This window comes from Eublepharis macularius, chromosome 12 (assembly GCF_028583425.1).
Source record: "Eublepharis macularius isolate TG4126 chromosome 12, MPM_Emac_v1.0, whole genome shotgun sequence".
NCBI classification, from domain to species: domain Eukaryota; kingdom Metazoa; phylum Chordata; class Lepidosauria; order Squamata; family Eublepharidae; genus Eublepharis; species Eublepharis macularius.
Window position 1 is genome coordinate 57,893,860 of NC_072801.1, and position 22,019 is coordinate 57,915,878.

Genomic DNA, 22,019 nt, shown 5'->3' on the forward strand with positions numbered 1-22,019 from the left:
TGCCATGTTGCTGGGGAGCAACAACAGATGAAGGCTTTGCCCTTTGTGTTAGGTTGCCAGCTTCCAGGTGGGGCCTGGTAATCTCCTGGAATTATAGTTGATCTCCAGATTATAGGGATCCGTTCTCCTGGAAGAAATGGCAGCTTTGGAGGGTGGACTGTACAGCATCATATCCACTCTCAGCTCCTTCCTCTTCTCAAACTGTACCTTGTCGAAGCACCACCCCCAATCTCCAGAAATGTTCCAAACCAGAGTTGGCAACCCAGCTTTGTGCCCAACTCACTGGGCTTCTGGAGGCATCTAGTTGGCCACTGTGAGAAATGAGATGCGGGACCACCATGGCTGCTCTTAAGTTCTTATGTTCCTTTGTCTGGCCCTGAAACTACTGCCTGTTTTTATGAATGACTACAACTATAAGTGCTCTGACCTGGATAGCCCAGGTGAGCCAGATCTCAAAAGCTAAGAGGGTCAGTCTTGGTTAGTAATTGGATGAGACTCATGGGAGACCTCCAATGAAGACTAGGGTTGCAGAGGCAGGCAATGGCAAACTACCTCTGTTAGTCTCTTGCCATGAAAATCCCACCAGGGGTTGCCATAAATCAGCTATGACTTGAGGGCACTTGCCACAAGTATTATGTGAGAGGAAGAAAAAAAATTCTATCTCACTATGTAATTTTTAAAAAGGAAATTCTATTATTGTTGTTGTTGTTTATAAAATAATTATTAAAAAGGAAAAAGAAAAAAAGAAAACATCTATATAATAGGAATAAATACTAATTTTCCATTTGAGGAAATCAAAAAATAATTCTACACCAACTTTTAACATAATCGTTAATAGAAATTTCCCCTTTTCATCTAAATATTCCTTAATTCGCCCTAGTCTTCAAAAGCACAAGTCATTAGTTTATCTTGTTCTGTTTCATGCAAAAAGTCTAATTATATATAATTATTATTATTTGATGTTATGATCAGTCTACCAGATGTTTGGATTGGATTTTTTTGGGTCTGTCACCAACTCCGATTTTATCCAAGAATCTAGGAGTCCGGGAATTCGCTATTATTGTTGTTGTTGTTATGTTATGTTATTGTTATTATGCGTCTAAAAATTGGAAAAGTTAATTTTCCCCAAGTCCTGCTGCTTTTGCGGCTCGCTTTTCCAGTGGGTCCACTTTGCGCTGTATCACAGCTTCTAAAACAATTTATTCCAGTTGGGAATTAAATGGCCAAGAATTTATCATTAAAAACTGTACTCCTCTTGAAGAACCATGCGGGCTGGGGAGCAGAGGAGAGGAGGAGCGCTCCTGGCTGACTCGTTACGCAGCGAAGGGTTAAGGCTGGGATGCCCACGTGGGGAGAGAGGAAGAGGAGGAGGCACCTTCCTGCTCCGCCTGGACGTGGTGGGGGGGGGAGAGGTTTGGGGTTGCAACACCCCCAAGCAGCCGCATCTGGTGCAAGGGGGCGGGAGGGAACACCGGCTCTCCCCGCAAAGGGTAAGTTGCAGGGGCCGCCCCCTCTTTTTGTAAAGCCACGTGCAAGCCGGAGATGGGGGAGGAGGTGCAGTGGATTGGGCGAGGGGGGGCTCTCCTTGATCTCCCCCAAATTTGCGGTTGGAAATGTCAAAGGGGGGAAGGGGGGCGCGCGAGAGAGATTGGCCATTCCTTTGCCCCTCCCACCCCCAGCCACATCAAAGAGGCAAAATGGCTGAATTCCCTTGTCTGAGTGTCAAATTGGTGGTGGGGGGGATGGAAGGGGGCTGAAATGAACAAGGGCCTCTCTACTTACGGGGGTGGGCAGCGAGCTGTGCTTGTGAATGAGAGATTGGCGTGGGGGAGGGCTAGAACTGGGAAATGGTCAGGGACGGTTAGGGAACGGGTGGTGGTAAAAGCCGGCAGCTGGGGTTCCAGTCAGATATAAATGGGGGAGGGGCGAGTTAATTGGGGGGTGACTCTTTTTTTGCTGGTGGAAGATGGACTAGGATTTGGAATATAGGGAGGGATGGTCAATTTTTTTTTTGCTGGGAGGGGAAGAGGGAAGCTAAGAGATAAGGGGAGGGGATGTCCAAAAAGTTGGGAGATCTGTGCTGGGAGGGACGGGAAGCTGAGTTAGCAACCAAAAGATTGGGGGGGGGGCATTCTTAGGTAGGAGGGATAAGTCTCTTTTGCCCTATACTAGAGTTAGGGTCCAGCTGCACTCTGGATTGGCCACTTCTGTTTACATTGGGGAAACTAGGGGGAAATGCATGCAGGTTCAAGTCCTCCTTCGCTCTGAATTAGTAATCTGCTAGTTATTCTGTTAATTAATTAACAGATCAATCTGTTACTTAATCCCAGTGGTCAGGAATCACAAACTGAAACGGTGGGAAATGAACCATAGCATTTCTTGCTGAATTGCTGGAGGGTTAATATTAGGAAGTAAACTAGGACATCTATTTTTTGTGCATTGTTTTTCTCACAGTTAGTAAATATGCTAATCTGTGGTTTCAGTGGCAATCATGAGAGTGCCCCCCCCTCCATTAGTATGGGACCACCCCAGGGGACTTCTTAGATGCATTGACTTGCAAGGAAAGTTAGGGACCTTTCAGGTTTACTTTTTGCACTCATGAATTATAATTATGCCTCAATTGCATGATCAATTTAGAAAGAGAAGATTTTCAGTGCCATCCTAAGCACTGAAAAGGATGTAACTGTTTGGAATTGCACTACTTGAAACTAATTTTGCTCTTTCCAGAAGTCTCAGCCGTTTGATATGTAAAGTCCACAACAGAAATTGGAGGATGTGAATTTGCAGCTGGTATCTGCTGGAAAGATGCCTGGGGTCAAAAGGGAAAGCATTCAAACATAATTGCTGTTTTTATTTTGTTTTTATGTGTCTGAACAGACCTTTGAAAATGTGCTCTTGCTGGTTTGTTTACAATGGTTAGTGGCAACAGTTATGTTTCTATCTGGGGTCTTCCAAAAATGTGAGGGTTTTGATGTGCAAGTATCATCAGGTTTTTTGCTATTAAAAAAAACTTTAATATGAGTTAAAAAGCCAATGAACTCAGAAGACTGTACTCCCTCCTGCCCTTATTTGTGAGAACTCAAAATGTCAGTCGAAATTGTTAATGTGAAATGTGACGAAAATTCATTGTAGACGGGGGGGGGGGGCAAATTGGTCCTTCAACTCAGGGGGGAAATTCGTAGTGGGCACTGCCCTGGATAGCCATTGGCAGACAAGAGCAAGCCAAACCATGCCTAGATAGCTTGCTAGGACTAACTCACAGCTGGTCCCCAGTGGGTTGGAGAAGGCTGTGAGGAGCCTGTTCAGCAGCAGCTGTAACCTGGGTACAGGCCCAGTAGTTTATGTGGTCCTGGCAGGGCTTGGCTTGGTGCAGTCAAACCATTTTATCAGTCCAATCTGCTCTAAAGAGCAGCCATTTCTTTTCCAGATGTGGTGGCAAAGAAAGAAAAATTGTATTTTCCAAAATGAAGAACACTACAAAACATTCAGATTTCCCCCATTTCTTTCCATGAATTGCAAATACAGAAAATGTGCATCTTCCTAGCTTTGGGCAAGAAAAGGATGATTAGAATATGAAATAGAAAAAACAAAAAAGGAACACCCTCCAGGAATGCAAAAAACAAAGAACTCAAGAACAAGAAGGTAAATCGAAAAAGGAAGGTATATAAAAGTAAGGATATATTGTGAACTACTAAAGCTACAAATGGAAAACATCACCTGAATCCAAAAAACAAAAAAATGTGACAAGCTTATAATATTCAATGTACCAATAGTGAGCGTGCAAATACACAGAAGAATAAACTGCATAAATAATGAATAATAAAAATAAATAAAATATATATCAAAATGAAGTTAACATGTGTGACACTATGGATTGCTGGCCAAACTCTGGTTCAAGTAGACTTTTTTTTACTAAAGTAGACCTTTATCAGAACATTTTTCTGGTATCCTGCAATAGAAAAGAGCAAAAGTCTAGTAGCACCTATAAGACAAGCAACATTTGTGGTAGCAGTATAAGCCTTCATGAGCCACAGCTCACTTCTTCAGATACCTGTGTTATCCTGTTTATTCATTTTTTTAAAAAGCCATCAATCAGTTCAAAACGAGTCAAAAAAAGTCTTGGGCCCACGCTATGTGAGATGCAAAATAACATCACGTGTGTCATTGTGGGTTCAGAGGATGTTTTCAAGGTGTAGTTTACAATACATCCCTATTTTGATATACCTTGTAGAATTTAACATAGCTGTGGGTGATCAGGATACATTAATTGCATATATACCGTTTTTTAGTATTTCTGTACTACTTTTCATCACACCCTACAGCTAGCTATCAGCCATGAGCTAAACCACACATCGGGCCATTGGTAAGTGGGAAAATTTGCTCACTCAGTTAATCCTGCAAAGCAATGTTTTTGATTTGGTTACCAAACGCCGACAGCAAATATTACACTAAGGAGTTGGAAATGGGAAGAGCACCTTCAGCTCTGAAATTAAGCAAAATTTCCACAGACTTATCTGAAATGGCCAGAGAGCGGTGCTAAAGCATTGAGCACGAACATTCGAGCCATTGTGCCACACTGGTTTAGTACATGCTCTGTTAAGACATGTAGCACTCTATCCCTGGATGAGAGCTTGAGGTACTGCAAAGGAGAGATCAGCATAGCTATAATGCTTGCTACTGACTTGAGGGATGTTGCCAAAAAGCAAAGGGTACATGCTATCGCTTCTGCAGCCTCCGTAGCACTGTGTTACATTTTCAAAATACGGAAACACCATGCAGTGCTGCATTAGCAATTTTAGCCAGAAGATTGCATACTCACCTATTGATTCAGAAAAATAATTTGGTGTATCCCTACTAAGTTTGTAGCATTTCAGAACAGAGGTATATTTGAATGTGCCCTGAGATCAGAAACTTCCTACTCGTAAAGTAGTAATATGCCTGAAAGATTGCTGGTTTTTAGGGGCATGAAGTTTCTGATACTGGGGTATTATTTAATCCAATGCTGCTTCATCCACATTCTGAATTGATACAGTACTTAGAAGGCTGTACCACATGGTTATTCTGAGTGTGTACTTTGGCCCAGAGAGAGAGAAAACGCAAAGCAATAATATGGGGGCTGTGCGTTCACTCTTTCTTGTAGTGTCATGCTGGGACAAAGATGTTTAATCCCTGACCTTTTGTGGAGAGACAAGTGGCTGCTGTGGGAGAAATGTGACTGTAAAAGGGGTTGGATCCAGCCAGCTTTCTCATTTAATCTTACCCAGTTCTCTTCTTTCCTGCACCCCCATCCCACATGGCTTTTTCCTCTGCAGACCTCATGCTTCCCGGCATAGCCTTGTGGGGGGAGGTCAAAAGGGACCCCTTTCCTCCCCTTTTCCCCAACAGAAAAGCTGGTGGGAGCCAATCTAAGGACTGCAATATTTAAAGGACAAATCCATTAAATCCCTTTTTGTGAATTTAAGAAAGGGGCTTGTAATTAATCAGGCAATTCACTTTTTAATATAAGCACTTAACAAGTGGAGTGAGAAGCACACTCTTAAAAGAGGCATTTTCCCTTGTCTCATAAACATGGTGGAATGCCTCTCCTAAAATGGGTTGTGCTATTGATAACGTGTGTCCATCACAGAAAAACTAAGGGAGTATGCCTTTTCCTTTGGAAGTATTGTTCTTAATTATATGTAGGTATAAATAATTCATCAAAGATGAGTAATAATCTTAGGTTTCTTTAATTAGGTGACAGACCTACTTTTTTCCCCTCAGGGAGAAAACACCCTCATAAACACTTCTTGGCGGTGGCAGTTGCCTGGTATATGCAGGGACCTCAAGATACAATCGGCTCACTGACAGAGCTCTATCAAATTTCTGGTGTCCGCCGGACGTTTGGCCTAGTCTGGAGGGCAAACTGTGAGGCAGAAGATTCTTTTCCACCATGTTTGCCTGTGAAACTTGGGGCCTTGGTGGCCAGACCTCTGTCTATAACTGGGACAAGGCTGTCTACCTCTTGGAAGATAAAATAGAACCCGAACAGGGCTCAGGGGACTTGGACCTCCATTTCAAGGTGCTGCTTGGACAGGAAATGTATCCAGAAATCACAATTGAGGAGGAGGAGGAGGAGGAGGAAGAGGAAGAGGAAGAAGAAGAGGAGGAGGAGGAAGAGGAGGAGGTGGAGGGAGGGGAAGTGGAAGTAGAAGTAGAAGAAGATGGGGATGTGGTGCAGGAAGAGGAAGAGGAGGCGGTTGTGGGAGAGGAGGAGGAGGAGGAAGAAGAAGATGATGAAGAAGAAGAAGATGAAGAAGAAGAGGAGGAAGAGGAAGCAGAGGTGGAAGAAGTAGAGGTGGAAGTAGAAGAAGAGGAAGGTCCTCCAGGTCCTCAACAAGAGATAGTGCTGTCTGAGGAAGGAGACAGTTCGGTGCTTGTGGTATGCACTGGTACCGTTGAGGAACTTTTGGCATCTGCATCCTCAGCTGAGCCAGAACAACTTGAAGCCCCAGAACCCCAGCGTTGGGAAGTGCATTGGGAAGAGGTGACTGAGTCATTACAGCCTCCACCTACTGAGGTGGTGCTGCCGCAACCAGAGGTAGAACCTGCGGTTCCTGAGGTAGAACCAATAGAAGTAGAATCTGAGGCCTTCTCTACCACACTGGAGTCAGTGGGGAACACCTCCCAGTGGAGGGAGACCTTTGTTGAAGGACGGCAGCGAGAAACCCACCTCACCCCTCCTAGCCTGGACAGAGGGAATGGTGGGAAGACACGGTCATCTGCATCTGGAGGGGGTGGTTTTGTCCTGGAGACTGCTCGCCGACGATTTCGGCAGTTCTGCTACAAGGAAACAGAGGGGCCACGAAAGGCTTGTGGACAGCTGTGGGAACTTTGCAACCATTGGCTGAAGCCAAAGAACCGCACCAAGGAGCAGATTCTGGACTTGCTGATCCTGGAGCAGTTCCTGGCTGTTCTCCCTCCAGGGATACGGAACCAGGTATGGGACTGCAGCCCCGAGACTTGTGCACGAGCAGTGGCATTGGCGGAGCAGTTTCTAGCAAAGCCACCAGAAGCGGAGCGACCAGAAGAGGAGGTGAGAGGATTTTCAGACCTTCACCTTTCCCGGTTACGTAAGAGAGTCCCATGTCTGCAGGTGTGATGGGATGGAAAGGAGTGGGGAGTGCTAGCAAGGGGAGGGAGTAGGAGGTGCAGTTTGCCATGATGCTGCTCACTTTGGACTGGTGACACACTGCACCTTTTGTGTAATTCCCCCCCCCCTCCCAATTCGGTGCAGGGAATTCCCTGCCCTTCCCACTTCTGTTGCCTGCCACCATTGAGAGCAGCAGCATGAGAAATTTTTTTAAAACTGCAGTATCACATGCAGCATTATATCACTTCCTGTAAAAAAACAGATGTGACATGGGTACCTCTAGGAATTGCTAAAAATGCTATGCTCTATGTTTTACCATAGAGTTTCTGGCAAATCCTAGAGCTACCTATGTCACTTGCATATTTTTTTTTTGCTGGAAGTGATGTGACACCATAGCTGGTATCATGGCCCCACCATATCTCCACCTGCAGCCCTCCCACTGGTTGCCAGGCATGGCCTAGCAACTCATATTTGCACACTTTGCCTGGGAACACTAGAAGCAGCTATTGCCTGATGCTAGAATACTTTAACCTCATCAGTATTTAAAATCATGCAGAACTTGGGGTTACCAACAGAGCTGGAGAAAAATGGCTTGATCTTTTTTGTTGGAGCTGCCCTAAAACATACAAAATAACAGGGAAAAGAGAACAGAGAGAGAGCAGAATGCATTACCCTCCCAGTGTGCTTTGGGAGGGAGACCTTTAATTAGATCTAATTATATCTGATTAAATCTAGATTCAATAGGAGTAGGAACTGTTGGCTGTTCAACCACTATTGGTTTATATGTTTGGTTTATACATTTTAAAAACATTTGAAGCCTTCTTTCCTGTTCCCAGGCCTTTAGGACACTGAGTTTTCTCTCAGTGCAATAGAGGTTACTGGAAGGCCCTTGCCTGAAGACTTTTTCTGGATAAGACATTCCCAATCTCTCAGTTATTAGAAGGTCTAGAATAAGCTGCTAGTTCACTGACATTGAACTCATTGAAGGGTGTAACTCTGCTTAGGCTGATGGGCTGTGGCTCAGTAGCAGAGCATCTGTTTGGCATACAGGAGGTCCCAGGTTCAATCCTGGGCATCTCCAGTTTAAAAAAAAAAAGATCAGGTAATGAGTGATGGGAAAAACCTTTACCTAAGACTCTGGAGAGCCACTACCATCAGAATGCTGACCTTGATGGACCAGTGATGTGATTCAGTATAAGGCAGCTTCACACGTTCCAGGTGGGATTGTTACCTCTTCTAGCTCCCAGTATAAATTTTCCCCTTAGTTTTAAAAAAGGATATTGGGATTGTGCTGGATTGCAAGCTATTTATTTATTTACTTTAAAAAATATTTATTAAGCATGAACTGGCAGTGTGATGGAGCTGCAAAAAAAAAAAAGGCTAACGTGGTTTAGGCTGCCTTAATAGAAGCAAAGCATCTGAGTCACAAGAAGCAGTGGTTTTGTTCTACTGTGTGTCAGCCAGACTTCCTTGGACGTCTTCCTGTGCCCAGTTTTGTGTGTGAAGCAATTTGAGAAATGTCGAGGCAAGTTGAAAGGGGTTCAAAGGAGCACAGCCAAGATTGTAGGGGGTCTGGAAACCGGGGTCTTACGAGGAAAGGTTGAAAGAACTGAGTATGTTTCAGCCTGAAGAGGAGAAGACTGGGGAGACATAATTCAAATACCCGAAGGGTTGTCACACAAAAGAAGAGCAGATTTTGACTAAAAGTTAGAAGAAACATCCTAATGGTAGTTTAAAAATGTAACCAGTTCTGCAAGAGTGTATTTTTTATTTTTTATTTATATCATATTTGTATTCCGCCCTCCCCACGAGCAGGCTCAGGGCGGATAACAACATTAAAATCAATTAAAACATTCCATATTAAACATTAAAAGTAGTAGGCACTCCCTTGCAAGAGGTCTTCAAAAAAGAGGTTGGAGAGTCAGGGATAGGTTGAGCAGAAAAGATAGGATCCAAACTGACTTCTATTGACTAGGAAACAGATTTGGGGGTCATGATGGACAACTAAATGAAAACATCAACAGTGCCAAGAACAGTGAAAAAGATAAAATTTGGGATTATTGGAGTTTGAGCGTAAATCAGCCCTGACATATTAATGCTTTATATGTCTCCATTGGTGCACCAGTATTTGGAATCCTGTGTACAATTCTGGTCAACTTGTCTTCAAAAAGGGTATCACAGAACTGGAAAAGGGGTGAACAGGATTAATGAACAGGATGTTGGTGCACCTGTCCTACGAGGAATAGGTTAAACATTTGAGGTTGTTTAGGAAAAAGGTGAATATGAGAGAACATAACAAGAGGTTTATAAACTTAGGTATGGGGTAGGGAAAGTGGATAGTTCCCCCCCCTACTTCTTCTCCAAGGAGCTCAGAATGGTATACATGGTTCTTTGTTCCTTCTCACAAGAATCCTGTTGGGCAGGTTGCAAGAGAGTGACTTGCCCAAGATCATCTAGTGAGATTTGTGGCTGAGGGGGAATTTGAACCTGGATCTCCCCTGCTGTAGTCCAGTGCTGAAAAAAATTATGCTACACTGACTAAAGCCATTTAGAAAAAAATATTCCCCGAGTGTTTTTTACATTCCTCACCCTTAAACTTACGTTGTACTGATTACTTATTTACTGTTGTGGGGGGGGGGGGGAAATACAACGGGCTATAGAAAGTGGAGGGAGGCAGACAGGCATTGCCTCCTCCTCCGTGCCAGATCCTGGCCAAGTGAAGATGTGGGGGGGAGCATTGCCACCTGCTCTGCTCCTGATCCCAGTTGGGTGAAGGCAGGGGGCGGGCATTGCCTCCTGCTCTGCTCCTGATCCTGGCTGGGTGAAGGTGGGGGGCGGGCATTGCCTCCTGTTTCGCTCCTGATCCTGGCCAGGTGAAGGCAGGGACATTGCCACCTGCTCCACTCCTGATCCCAGTTGGGTAAAGGGGATGGACATTGCCTCCCACTCCTGATCCCAGCAAGGTGGGGGTGCGTGGGCATTGCCACATTTTCCACTCCTGATCCTGGCCAGGTAAAGTCAGGGGTGCGGGCATTGCCACCTGCTCCACTCCTGATCCCGGCTGGTTGAAAGCAGAGGAGTGGGCATTATCACCTACTCCGCTCCTGCTCCTGGCCGGTTGAAGGTGGGGGATGAGTATTGCCACCTGCTCCGCTCCTGAACCCAGCTGGGTGAAGGTGGGGGATAGGCATTGGCACCTGCTCTGCTCCTGATCCCGGCCTGGGTTTCCTGCCATGGCAGGGCCCTCTTGAGATGCACCAAGGTAGGAAGTAAGTTGTCTGGAACATGCTTACTCTTTTATATTTTAGGATTTAAAACGTTTATTAGTAGCCATTCTACATTATGGCATTGAAGGCGGCTTACAACAGACATAAAAATACATTTAAAAACCTCAATTTAAAATTACAGTTCTAAAACTCCCAGTCAAATTCAGTTCTCAATAAAACTGTCTGGAAAAGGGGAAGAGTGAGTGCCATTTTCAGCGGTAGCCGTGCACTCTCTGTAATATCCAAGTGACCACAAGTAACTGGGAATTTAGAAGCAGGGAAGAAATCCAAGTCAGAAAGACCTGGGACCCCGGAGAGCTGCTGCCAGTCAGAGCAGACAGTACTGACCTTGAGAGACCAAGAGTGTGACTTGGTATAATGCAGCTGCATGAATTCCTTTCTAGTTACTGAGCGGGGGGAGAGGCAGGAAGGGCTAAGAACCTGAGGAAGAGCTAATTTATGCAGGAGTCAAATTGTGCCTTAAAAACTTAATGAAATTTATGTTGGCATCGGCTTGGGTGAATCATAGCTCACTTCAGATACATGAAGGATAACCTTGGGCCTGATTTTATATTGGTGGGGGGAGGGGTGTTACAAGGAGATGCCAGTGTGAAACAAGATCCAATCAAAGGAGTAATGTATTCATATAGAATGAGTGTAAGATGCAGTTAGCATAGGGTTGCCAGTTCCCCTCATCCTCTGGGCAGGAGGCGGGAGACCTGGCACATCTTCGTTGCCTTCTTTGTTCGTGCACAAAGCGCTCGCGCACTCCTGGGCTGTGCGATGATATCACTTCTGGGAAGTAATGTCATCGCGCACAGCCTCATGCTGCCCCTGGGAGCCTTCCCACAATCCCACACTCTACAGTGGGCTGATTTGGGCCCCAAATGTGCCAAATCGGGCCTGTTGGGGGCCTAAATTGGCCCACTGTGACGCTCAGGAGCTCTCCAGGGCCTCCACGGCCCTCCTGGCAGCGCTTCCGCAGACCAAAGTGAGCTCATGTTGGGCTGAAATCAGCCCGCTGCAAAGCACAGGAGCACTGCCCGGGTGGCAGAATGGGCCCTGGAGTGCTCCCGTGCTTTGCAGCTGGCCCGATTCAGCCTGTTTGGGGCCGAAATCCGCGCCCACTGCGGAGTGCGGGAGTGCGCTGCACCGCCCAGGAGCACACCCCGGGAGGCATGTTCCCCTGCCTTTCCCTCCGCTGGCCAGGTAAGTGGGACCAAGGGGGTGAAAGGTGGAAGCGGGGGATCCCCTGCCCGCAGCAGGGGCCTGGTAAGCCAAGTAGAATATACAAGTCAGTGCAAGGTGAACTGTGGGATTAATTAGCATCTGTAAGGCCACCTAGTGACAGTCCTATGGACCTCTTTTCTGGGAGTAAGGCCCAATGAACTATGTGGGATTTACTTCTGAGGAGACCTGCTCAGTATTGCTGCCATTGTGAGGTAGGAAGAGCTTTTTTGTCTTGTATTATAAAAAGAAAAATTGCAATATACTTTACATTTTCTTTAGTATGAGTGACTGTAGGCAATGTTCCTTCCTGCGTCTTGTGCTGTTTTTGAAAATTAAACACTGGTTACTATCTTTCTTTGGTCCTCAGTGTCCCACGGGGCTGGCGGTGCTGTTAGGTAGGGTAAGGCAGCAGATTTGAGGATATCATTAAAAGATGAGAAAGAATCTGTTGTTTAGTTCATCATTATATTTTAGTGGCACCGATTGGGTATTGCATCTGAGGTCCTGAAATCCCCACCTCCCAGACCTTCAGGGCCTCGGTATCTCTAGCTGAGCTCCCCCACACACACACCATTCTGCCTCTCATCTTGTTCCCCTTCACTCCTGCTTGTCTTTCTACATAGAAGGTTGCAATGTTTCATACATTCCGCCCCCCCCCCCCCCAAGAATCTTTGCACTGGTACCTTGCGAAGGTTTCTGGGAGTTGTAGTCCTCCAGGCCTGGAAACAAAGGGTTTTTCCTCCCTTCCTCCAAGCAGCTGGCCATCTGGCATTCTGCACAACCAGTGCTGTGGACAAAATGTCCACTCCCAACTGGAGGCTGAAGCAGTCCTGCGTAGAGCTCAGCTTTTGTAAAAGCTTCTTGGCTTCCCTGCAAAAAACCAAGCTGAAATTAGAAATAGCGCAGAAATCAGAATGCTACCCAGAACTGTGCCACTGGCTTTATTTTATAGGAGGGGTTCTTAAGGGAAACGGATGAGGAGGGGGCCATGGATTAGAAGTTCAGCTTCTAACTCTCGAGCTGTGAAGCGAAGAGATTCTAATCCTTCCTTCAACCCTTCCAGAGTTCTGGAGTATGCACGGATTTGTATTTTAGCTCTTTTAAAATTACCTCAGCTCTAAGCATATGGGGGGGGATTTCCCCCCTACATTTAAAAGCAAATAGATGATAGCCCTTTGGCTGCACTAAATGTTTAAGCATTATAAAAATGGAGTGGTGCAGTGCTGCTGGCTGGCCACCTGGAAATTCCTCCTTTTACGCTTTTACGCTTGCTGAGGAATCGGAAGCCATAGCTTCTTCTATATGCTTTCCCTGGGAGAGCCGTTTCATCTATCTCCCTTCCCTGGCTCTTGGGCAGTATAGACAGAGCTTCCTGGCTACAGTGTGTGCGTGGGGTGTGTGTGTGTGTAGGCAAGCGAGTTTAAAGACTCAAGGGAGAATCTCGAAAGTTGCAACTTCAAGCTGTAGATAGGTAGTGCTTCTACATTCTCTAAAGATATTCCCCAGCATCTAGCCCCTCTATGGGGAGTGGGGAGAGTCTTATTTTGTAAAACTTCAGTACAGCAGAAGGGTGGGGGTTTGCCTGCCACACTCATACAGGCCAGAACATTTTATTTATTTTTATTTATTTTATTTCATTTATATCCTGCCTTTCTCCTCAGTGGAGACTCAAAATGGTCGACATCATTCTCCTTGGATCCATTTTATCATCACAGCAATCCTATGAGGTGATTCTTGTGAGGATAATAATAACACACTTTGTAACCCACTCTAAGTGGGCGTTAAGTTGTCCTGAAGAGCGGTATATAAATAAAATTTTATTATGTCATTACTATTAGTTTAAACTGAGAGTCTGTGACTGGCCCAAGGTACAAACCACAAGTGTTCATGGCAGAGTGGAGGCTTGAATCTGGTTCTCCCAGATTCTAGTCTGGCACTCTGATGATTACAAAACACACCATCTTTTCAGTTTGTGTACCTGAGACAGAAAACTCCAGGCATTTAAAAAACAAAGTAACGCAGAATTTGACCTTTGAGTCTGAAGAAGACGTGTGACAGGGATGCCTTAATAATGCCTAGTCTTTGAAGATCTTGTTCCATATTCCCAGCAGCCTGTACAGCTATGCAGAATGAACCTCAGGATGTCTGGTCCATTCACCAGCTGTGTTCCTCACAACTGGGTTGAAAATACCTATGAACCCAGTCATCTTGGATATGGCTTAGTGGTAACCCAGCTGCGTTGCATACAGAAAGTGACAGGTTCAGTATTTGGCATCTCCAGTTAAAGAATCTTGGGGAGGCTGGGAGAAATATTTATCTTATGTAAAACTGCTGCCTGACTCCATTCTGACAATATTGGACTTTGAGGACCAATGGCCCACAGCTTTCGGGAAGGAGCTGTGGCTCACAGGAAGAATGTCTCTTTTTTATGCAGAAGGTCTGAGGTTCAGTTCCTGGCATTTCTAGTTAAAGGATTTCAGACAAGAGGAGTTGGGAAAGGCCTTTCTTTCCTGGAGATCCATTGCCCATCAGAGGAAACGAGACTGAACTCTTCTTAGACCATTCCATTTTAAACTGCAAGTTGAGGGGGTGGGGCATAGTTGAGTGAAATGTGGGGCCCCAGCAAGAGGCTTTCAAGGCAAGTAAGAAGGTGATCCCCTGTCTGACCTTGCTTAGCTTCCGAAATCTGCATCTGCAGGGAGTTATTTACCAGGCATATTATCCCCCTTTCCCCATGCAAAGCGGTACAGTCCAGCCAGAGCTGCGTCTTAATGTTGCTGATCATGTAACTTAGCACTCTTTCAGGGCAATCCTCTGCAGAGTTATTCCAGTTTTAAGTTAAATGGGCTTAGACTGAAGCAACTCTGCATAGAATTCAGAGTGGATTTGATTTAAATCATCTAGTCAGTAAAACTTAAATCACGGTTTTCTACATAAACACCCGTTCTTGCCGGTTGTTATAACAATATTTACAGCCCAGATGAAGGTTTAATTTGTTTCAGTGAAACTTTGCAACAGTCCATACATACTACTTGCATCAGAGCGTAACAGTATACTAAAATGTAAACAAAATAGCCCAGCTAAAAAGAAATAAAACCATTTGCGAATGCTGCAAAACATGGGCCCCTGGATGGCAGTCCCTCCATCTCCCACCCCAGATTCCCATCCCGAATATTCTAGACTATAGACAGCTCCCTTTACATTTTTTAATTAAAGTAAGGTCCAGTGGCACCTTATAGACTTAACAAAATTTATTCTGATATAAGCTTTTGAGTTTCAGAGTTCCCTTCATCAGGTGCATGAAATGTACATCCACAGCCAATTTGTACTTAAAGGTACAAGCAACAGAAAGGCAGAAATGGGGAGATGTTGTAAACAGAGGCCACATTGAAACAACAGCCAAAGAGAAAATCAGCCAATGCAGAGTGGGTAAAGACGACTCCTAACTGCTGGTAGTTGAGCAGAGTAACAGTGCAACCCAGCAGTGCAAAACAGTGCAATGATTTCAGTGGGTGTAGACTGGAGTAACTCTTCTTAGGATTGCACTGTAAGAGAAACATCAAAACCAATCAAATCAAGGAAGGCACAGTGTGAAACATGGTTAGTTCTGCATCCTTCCCACTGCACCTTCCTTGCTCCAACACACTGACGCAGCTAACCCCTCTGACTCTGAGTTATTTTTCTACCTTCAGCACGTTGTATATGAATTACATGTTCTTAATATCTGCCCTGTGCATCAGTGAGCCAGGCTGTCCTCCAAAATATTTGCAGTTCCCTCCCTGTTCAGTGTCTTTTGTAAATGCTGCAATATTAAACTGCTTTCCAACACTAAACCTGAGAGGATGAGGGAACCCAGGAAACAGAGGCTTACAGAACCTCACTTGATAACTGTGAACTGACTTGATTGACGTGTGAAAGCGACTGTGGTTTTTTGCTTGGCCCTGCAGGAATCAGACCTGTTTGAGGAGGTGGTGGTGACTTTTCCCGAAGAAGACCAGGCCCTCTCAGATGCCGAGCAGGGAGAGACCTGCATGGAGGCAGAGCAAAGGGATGATGTGGACATTTGTTTGCTGGGTGAGCATCTTGCATTCTTCATCACTCGGTTAACTCCTGAGCTGATCCAACCAGAGCTGCTTTCCTTTTGGTGCTCAAGGGCTTTTTCTGTTTAGCAGTTCATTTCTTTATTAGTTTGAAGGTCTTAGCAAAGCAGAAAACAATCCAAGTAAAAGATAATAATGAAAAAAAATACATCAGACAGCTAAATACATGTTCTGTTTTAAAACTCCAGTGTAACCCTAAAAAGACATTCCTTGAGCTTTGTTTGCCCAAGAGCTTAAAGGGAAGGTTCATTGAAGCCTCCCCTTGAAGGATGGGAAGTTCATCTCAAAGCCTGGGAGGCAACAACAGTAGGGATATTCAGGTACTCACAGTTTATGTATGTTGTGTGTTTGTGGTAGGGAGCAGACTCATACTCCCTGGCTTGGCCCTTGATATCTGTGTGTACAGCCAAATGCGCACAGCATCACAAGACCCTGTGTGCATACAGAAGATCCTCCAAACATCAGGAATGCTGCGGGAAAGCAGGGTACTGATTGCACGAGGGTACCTACATACACACTTGGCTGTATGTGTGAACACCCAGGGGATAACCAGAGGCATGATCCTGCTCTCATTTATGTGCGTACAATATTGCATGATTTTGAACACTTGAACTGGACTTGTCAAGACCTTGGGTTGGATCCAGCCAGCTTTTTCTCCTTCTCTTCTCCTCCTTACAACAGACCCCCATCCCATATGGCTTTCTGTCCATGCAGGTCTCGTAGACTTTTGGGGTGGTCAAAGGGGACCCTTCCTCCCTTGTTCACTAGCAGAAAAGCTGTCTGGATCCTACTATTTGTTTCTAGCTGCCACTAATCTCAGTTCCACTGAAAGAATTTGAAGCAGGGACTTCCCACTTCTTCTAGACCTTTAGTGCTAAACGGTAACATGCCGTCCTTGCCTCAGGTAGCATCAGAGCTCTCTGCTTCAGTAATCAGGGGCCTCGCTGTGCATGCTTTCCTAGGGTGTTTTTATAATGGTGACAGTGAAATATTATCGCTCAGTTTTGTTTCTATGGTTGAGTCTTTTCTCTTTGCAGCCAAATCAGTTGCTTTTTTAAAATTTTATTTTGTTTTATATTCATTGCGCATGAAAAAGTGAATGCACTAAATGACTGAGCAATAGCTTTGGCTGCAAAGAAAAAGCCAGTAATTAACCATCCCTGCTCTTATCCCCCTTGTGGGGGACAGGAGCTAACTCAGTAAGAGTTAGTTGTTGTGGATTTTCCGGGCTGTATAGCCGTGGTCTTGGCATTGTAGTTCCTGACGTTTCGCCAGCAGCTGTGGCTGGCATCTTCAGACGTGTAGCACCAAAAGACAGAGATCTCTCAGAGATCGGCCGTGAAAGCCTTCGACAATATATCAGTAAGAGTTAATTCAGGAATGCTGTAGCCATGCAAATAAGCAAAGGCCAGCTTAATTAAAGGGGTTAAGAACCAAAAATTGTTTTAGATGAAAAGAGTGGAAACTGCTAATTAAATTGACAGTGGAAGGATGAGGCAGGACCTTCCTTAAAAACATACTGGGTATACTGCAGGCTCTTGACCTAAAGGGGTGAACATTCCAGATCTCATGGGAGAGATATAGCACCATATTAAGGTCCATGTAGGACCACAATTTGAATTCTGCTCCCATCTGATTGTGGAAAAGCAACACAAAAAAGATCCTTGTGTAGAAGCAACCCAGCTGAGAGTTGCTCAGGGAAGTGGGGGGGGGGGGGATGCATGTGCTTTACCCTGCTTAGCATTCCCTGAAATGTTCTGCAAGTTACAACCAGGCCTGGCACCTCCTCTCCCCATGCAGGTTCTTCTGACACCGAGGCCACGTGGGATTCTTCAGCAGATGAAGGAGGCTCAGGTGGGTTCCTAAAGCAAGGCTGTCCTCTGGCAGCAAGGGAGGCATTGCCAAGCCAGCCTCCCCCTTCAGCGGGGTGAAACAAGCCCATCTCAGGTGAATGGTGATGAGATCTTGCTCAAGGGTAGCGAAAGGTCACTTATTTAGTTCCACCACAAGGGGAACTGTGTGTATAAGGGGGGGGGGGGGGAGCGCCACTTGGATTTAAAGCCAAGCCTCAGGACTGACCAGGCTTTTTGCTGTGGCTTGGTTTTATGTTGTAACTCATTGGCAGAGCTACATGGAATCCATGCTAAAAATTAAATAAAATTAACATGGCTGGAGAATCCAAATTTTGCACCAAACTAATCTGATTTTTCTCCCATCCTGCATAAATTACCCAAATTAAGCAAATGTCCCATAATTTGTCTTGCTCCTCTGTTCTGCATAGTTTATTCTGCACTTGTCAATAGCACTGAGAGGCCAAGGGTTGCTCCTTCAGTGACAGGCAATTTTATTCAGCATCTCTTGGGCTTTGGAGATTTCTGCAGGCAGTTTCCATGCACAGAAGCCCGCAACAGAATTAATTTCCATTCTGTTCATGCAAACACAGAGCCAGCCACATCTACCGGGAGTCTATGAATAGACATCCTCTGTCCTGCATAGCAGAAATAAACAGGGATCGGTAATCCTGTCCTGTTTAGTTTGACCGTCAGGTTTTCAGGACACTGAGTCCCACATCCAGAACTTTTTGTGTTTGTTGAGTGCAGAGTTGCAGAAATCATAGATCATTGCCTACCATGAATCTTTACAGCAGCATAAAGATCTAGGTCATAATATGAGACTGGACCGAAAAAATCCAAAGGGCTACGCTGTCATTACTGGGAACCAAAGTTGATCTGTAAAATGGGAACTGGGTTAGGTTCAATCCTGTCTGCAGGTGATGTGTGAGTGGTAGCTATTTGTGAATTTGTATGGGTGAAACACATGAATTCTCTCCTACCCCATCTCCAAAGCAGGTGCCAGGACCCCAAGCAGAGCAGAGCCCCAGTTTGAATTTGGAGAACGGCTCAACGGAGCAATGCAACACTTGGTCCCTAAAAGGATCCGTGTGAGAGAGAAACGCCATCCCTGTATAGAATGTGGGAAACGGTTCCGGTGCCAGTCAGAGCTCGCCCTACACCAAAAAGTTCACACAAGGCCAAAATCCTATCATTGTACTGAGTGCGGGAAGCAGTTTGGCCGATCTTCGCATCTCACCAGGCACCAGAAAACCCATATGGTTGAGGAATGCCACCTTTGTACTGAGTGTGGCAAGCGGTTCCGGTGGCCGACAGAGCTTGCTATCCACCAGCTGATCCACACGGGTGGGCAGCCACATTATGCCTTGGACCCCGAGACTTTGTTCCAGTGGCCATCAGAACTCGCAGGCCACCAGAGTATTTTCACTAGTGAGAAAACCCCTCCGGCTGTTGAGGTTGTAAAAACCCACACAGTCAAGAAGCCCCACCTCTGTCCAGAGTGTGGGAAAGGATTCCGGTGGCCATCAGAGCTTGCTGCGCACCAGAAAACCCATAACAAAAACAAACACTACCTCTGTGCAGAGTGTGGAAAAGGATTCCAGTGGCCATCGGAGCTTGCCGCACACCAGAGAACCCACACAGGAGACAATTTCCCTCTTGTTGCAGATTGCAGGAATAGCAATGGTCAGCCACAGCATCTCACTACATACCTGGGAGCAAACGTAGCCGAGAAACGCCATGTTTGCGGAGAGTGTGGCAAAGCATTCCGATGGCCATCGGAGCTTGCCACACACCAGAGAATTCACACAGGGGAAAAACGTTATTTCTGCACAGAGTGTGGGAAAGGGTTCATATGGCCCTCAGAGCTCGCTGCTCACCAGAGAACCCATACTGAAAAGCAATCTTATCATTGCATGGAATGTGGGAAAATATTCCATGACCTCTATACACTTACAAGACATCAGAAAACCCACTTGGGAAGCAAAGTGTATCCCTGTGCTGAGTGTGGGAAAACGTTTAGCCGGCAATCTCACCTGACTCGTCACCGGATAACCCACACTGGGGAGAGACCGTATCCATGTATTGAGTGTGGGAAAAGGTTTGGCCGTCAATCTCACCTAACTCGGCACCTGAGAATCCACACCGGAGAGAGACCGTATCAGTGCGGAGAGTGTGGGGTACGGTTCAGGCGGAGACACAGCATGATGTACCACCAGAGAATCCATTTGAGGGAATCCTCCATTGGACCGGACCTGCCAAACCTTCCTGACCATCTCCAGAGCCCCATCCATGTAACAATTTGAAACTTGAAAACAGGAACACAGGGTGGGTGGGTGTTAAGTTGATTGTCACAAAATCCAACAGTGTTCCTCTTGTACTCCTTTGCCCTACAGAGCTGGCCTGAGAGTTTTTTGCCATCCTAAGTGTCTGCACTGTGGAATGCGAGTGACGTTCCCTGGAATCTTTTGCAATGTGGTGAAGGACACTGGAGACTCAAGTTCTTGGATTGTGTGCCCATTGTATAGGATCCTGGGATGTGAACCCGCACACCTCTTGATTTGTGTGCTGTTTCTTTAGCAACCACCCCTCAAAAGCTGCCCTGGTTAGCCCTGCTGACTTCCCCTGTGTAGTATCTACAGGGAGAGAGAAGCACTTCAGAATCTGTAGAGAGGGTCTCTTCCCCTCAGCAGCCAGAACACTCTTCCCTGGAACATGTGATGAATTATTGAGTGGGTGGGAAGCTGTACTTTTTTCCTCTCTCAAACTGATTCCTGTTCTTCAGTTTAGTACTGTATCACAGTTTGACTTGAGTCACTGGATCCATCTCCCAAGAGGTCTGTGGAAGGTGACTTTCCCAGCATTCAGGCCTCTCATTCTGTTGGGCTTGCAGGATTGCTGGGTTCCATGTGCCGCAGGGCATTTTTGCTTTTAAATCCTCATACAGAAAGGAGAATTGGGATGAGAGCCACTTTTCCTGTCAGACACTGTGGGAGAAGTTGTCACTTTCCCAATCCCCCCCCCACACACACAAAGCACGAGAACTTGGTTCTGAATGAAATTTGGCAAGCTGTTTCCTCAGTAGCAAATTCCCCTTTTCTTTCCCTCCTACACAAGAAATTCAATTAATAGACCTAATTTATAAAAGAGCATGAAGCAGAAGTATCATCCTTTTTTGCCAGTGGTATTTTCACCTTCCAGAGCACTTTCTTCCATTTTGTCTTTCCCCATTCCTTTCTTGGAAAACAAAGGGCAAGGAGGATGGATCTGCACAGGGTTTCCTTCATTTTCGTTCTGGGTGTGGGCTATTTATATCCAAGAGAATATGAGACCACCCTCATGGAGTAGAAATATGAGCTGCAGTAGGATGAGCATAAAATGTCAACTTCAGTGGTAGGATGTTCTGAAAGGATAATTGAACAAGTAGATAATCGATTGATCTTGGGATATGAGTAGGAAAAAGGGCAAACTTGGACCAGCCAGCTCCAGAATTTAAAATGGGGGTAGATGGTTCAACTCTGAACTGGATTCAACTTTATAAATAACCCCCGAGTGTTGGGCAGCTGAGAGTACAGAAGCACTGAGTCAACCCTGTCCCCCCTCGCCAATTCTGTGGCTTCTTGGGTTGATTTCACTCCCTCTCTGCAGTGCTTCTCAGTTATAGGGGGAGAAAAGGGTCAACATTTTCTTGAAGGACATTTATCTTCTTTTTTCCTCCTCTTTGGATTAACACTTGAGACAATTGGGACCTCCTAAAAACAAGAATGGACTCATTTTTTTTGAATCAGCTTCTAATAAAGAGCTTTCTACAAACTTCCTTGTGTGTGACTTGCTGCTTTGCAGAGGATGGAGCAGGATCAGGTGCTCAACTCTTGTTAAACCAGACCCCAGATGTAGTTAATAAACTTATGAATGTTTTACAGATTAGTGTTGCCAATAGGCCTGGAGAAAAATAACCTGTCCCTTTAGTAGAGGCTTAATGGGATCTTATTGGGGGATGTTATTTACCTCTGTGAAAGGCTTCAGCTGCCTACGTCCACACATTAAGCTTCTCTCAAAAGGACAGAACATTTTTCTCCAGGCCATTCAGCAGCCCTCAGTATAAGAAGGGAAACAATGCTGAAAACTCAGGTTTGCCCTAGACCTTTTGCTCTGAGGTCTAGGAAAACAGCAAACCCTATCATCCCCAGTTTCTTTGGAGATTTGAGATTTTGATCTCTCCTTTTTGCAAGCAAATAAGAGCCTTTTAAAAGACAGAGTCCTGCCTTAAGCTGGCTAGCCTGAATATTATGCTCTGCCTGGATCCAGGAAAATCAGCTGCCGTGGCTTATTTCGCAGAGTTCTGATCTTGTTAACTGTCAGGAAGGGTGCAGGGGCAATCTCTGTCCATTTGTATCCCACCCTTTCTCTTAGAATCTCTGGGTTGCACCTCGTCATTCTCCCC

At 45.5% G+C, this 22,019-nt stretch overlaps 1 protein-coding gene across 1 annotated transcript; it reads left to right on the plus strand.

Moving 5' to 3' along the window:
- The first annotated feature begins 6,214 nt into the window (after positions 1 to 6,214).
- On the plus strand, positions 6,215 to 21,340 carry LOC129338226 (zinc finger protein 585A-like). Its single transcript, XM_054992282.1, has 4 exons — positions 6,215 to 7,072; positions 15,573 to 15,699; positions 17,526 to 17,579; positions 18,575 to 21,340. Exons 2-4 carry the CDS (start codon positions 15,657 to 15,659, stop codon positions 19,879 to 19,881), a joined length of 1,404 nt encoding a protein of 467 aa, XP_054848257.1. The 5' UTR covers positions 6,215 to 7,072; positions 15,573 to 15,656; the 3' UTR covers positions 19,882 to 21,340.
- Positions 21,341 to 22,019: the final 679 nt, after the last annotated feature.

Bases quoted from the DNA above. Each gene is read 5' to 3' on its own strand.
- LOC129338226 (XM_054992282.1), top strand. From the start codon at position 15,657: ATGGAGGCAGAGCAAAGGGATGATGTGGACATTTGTTTGCTGG. The intron at 15,700-17,525 runs GTGAGCATCTTG...CTCCCCATGCAG, and splicing joins TGTGGACATTTGTTTGCTGG to GTTCTTCTGACACCGAGGCC. The intron at 17,580-18,574 runs GTGGGTTCCTAA...TCTCCAAAGCAG, and splicing joins AGCAGATGAAGGAGGCTCAG to GTGCCAGGACCCCAAGCAGA.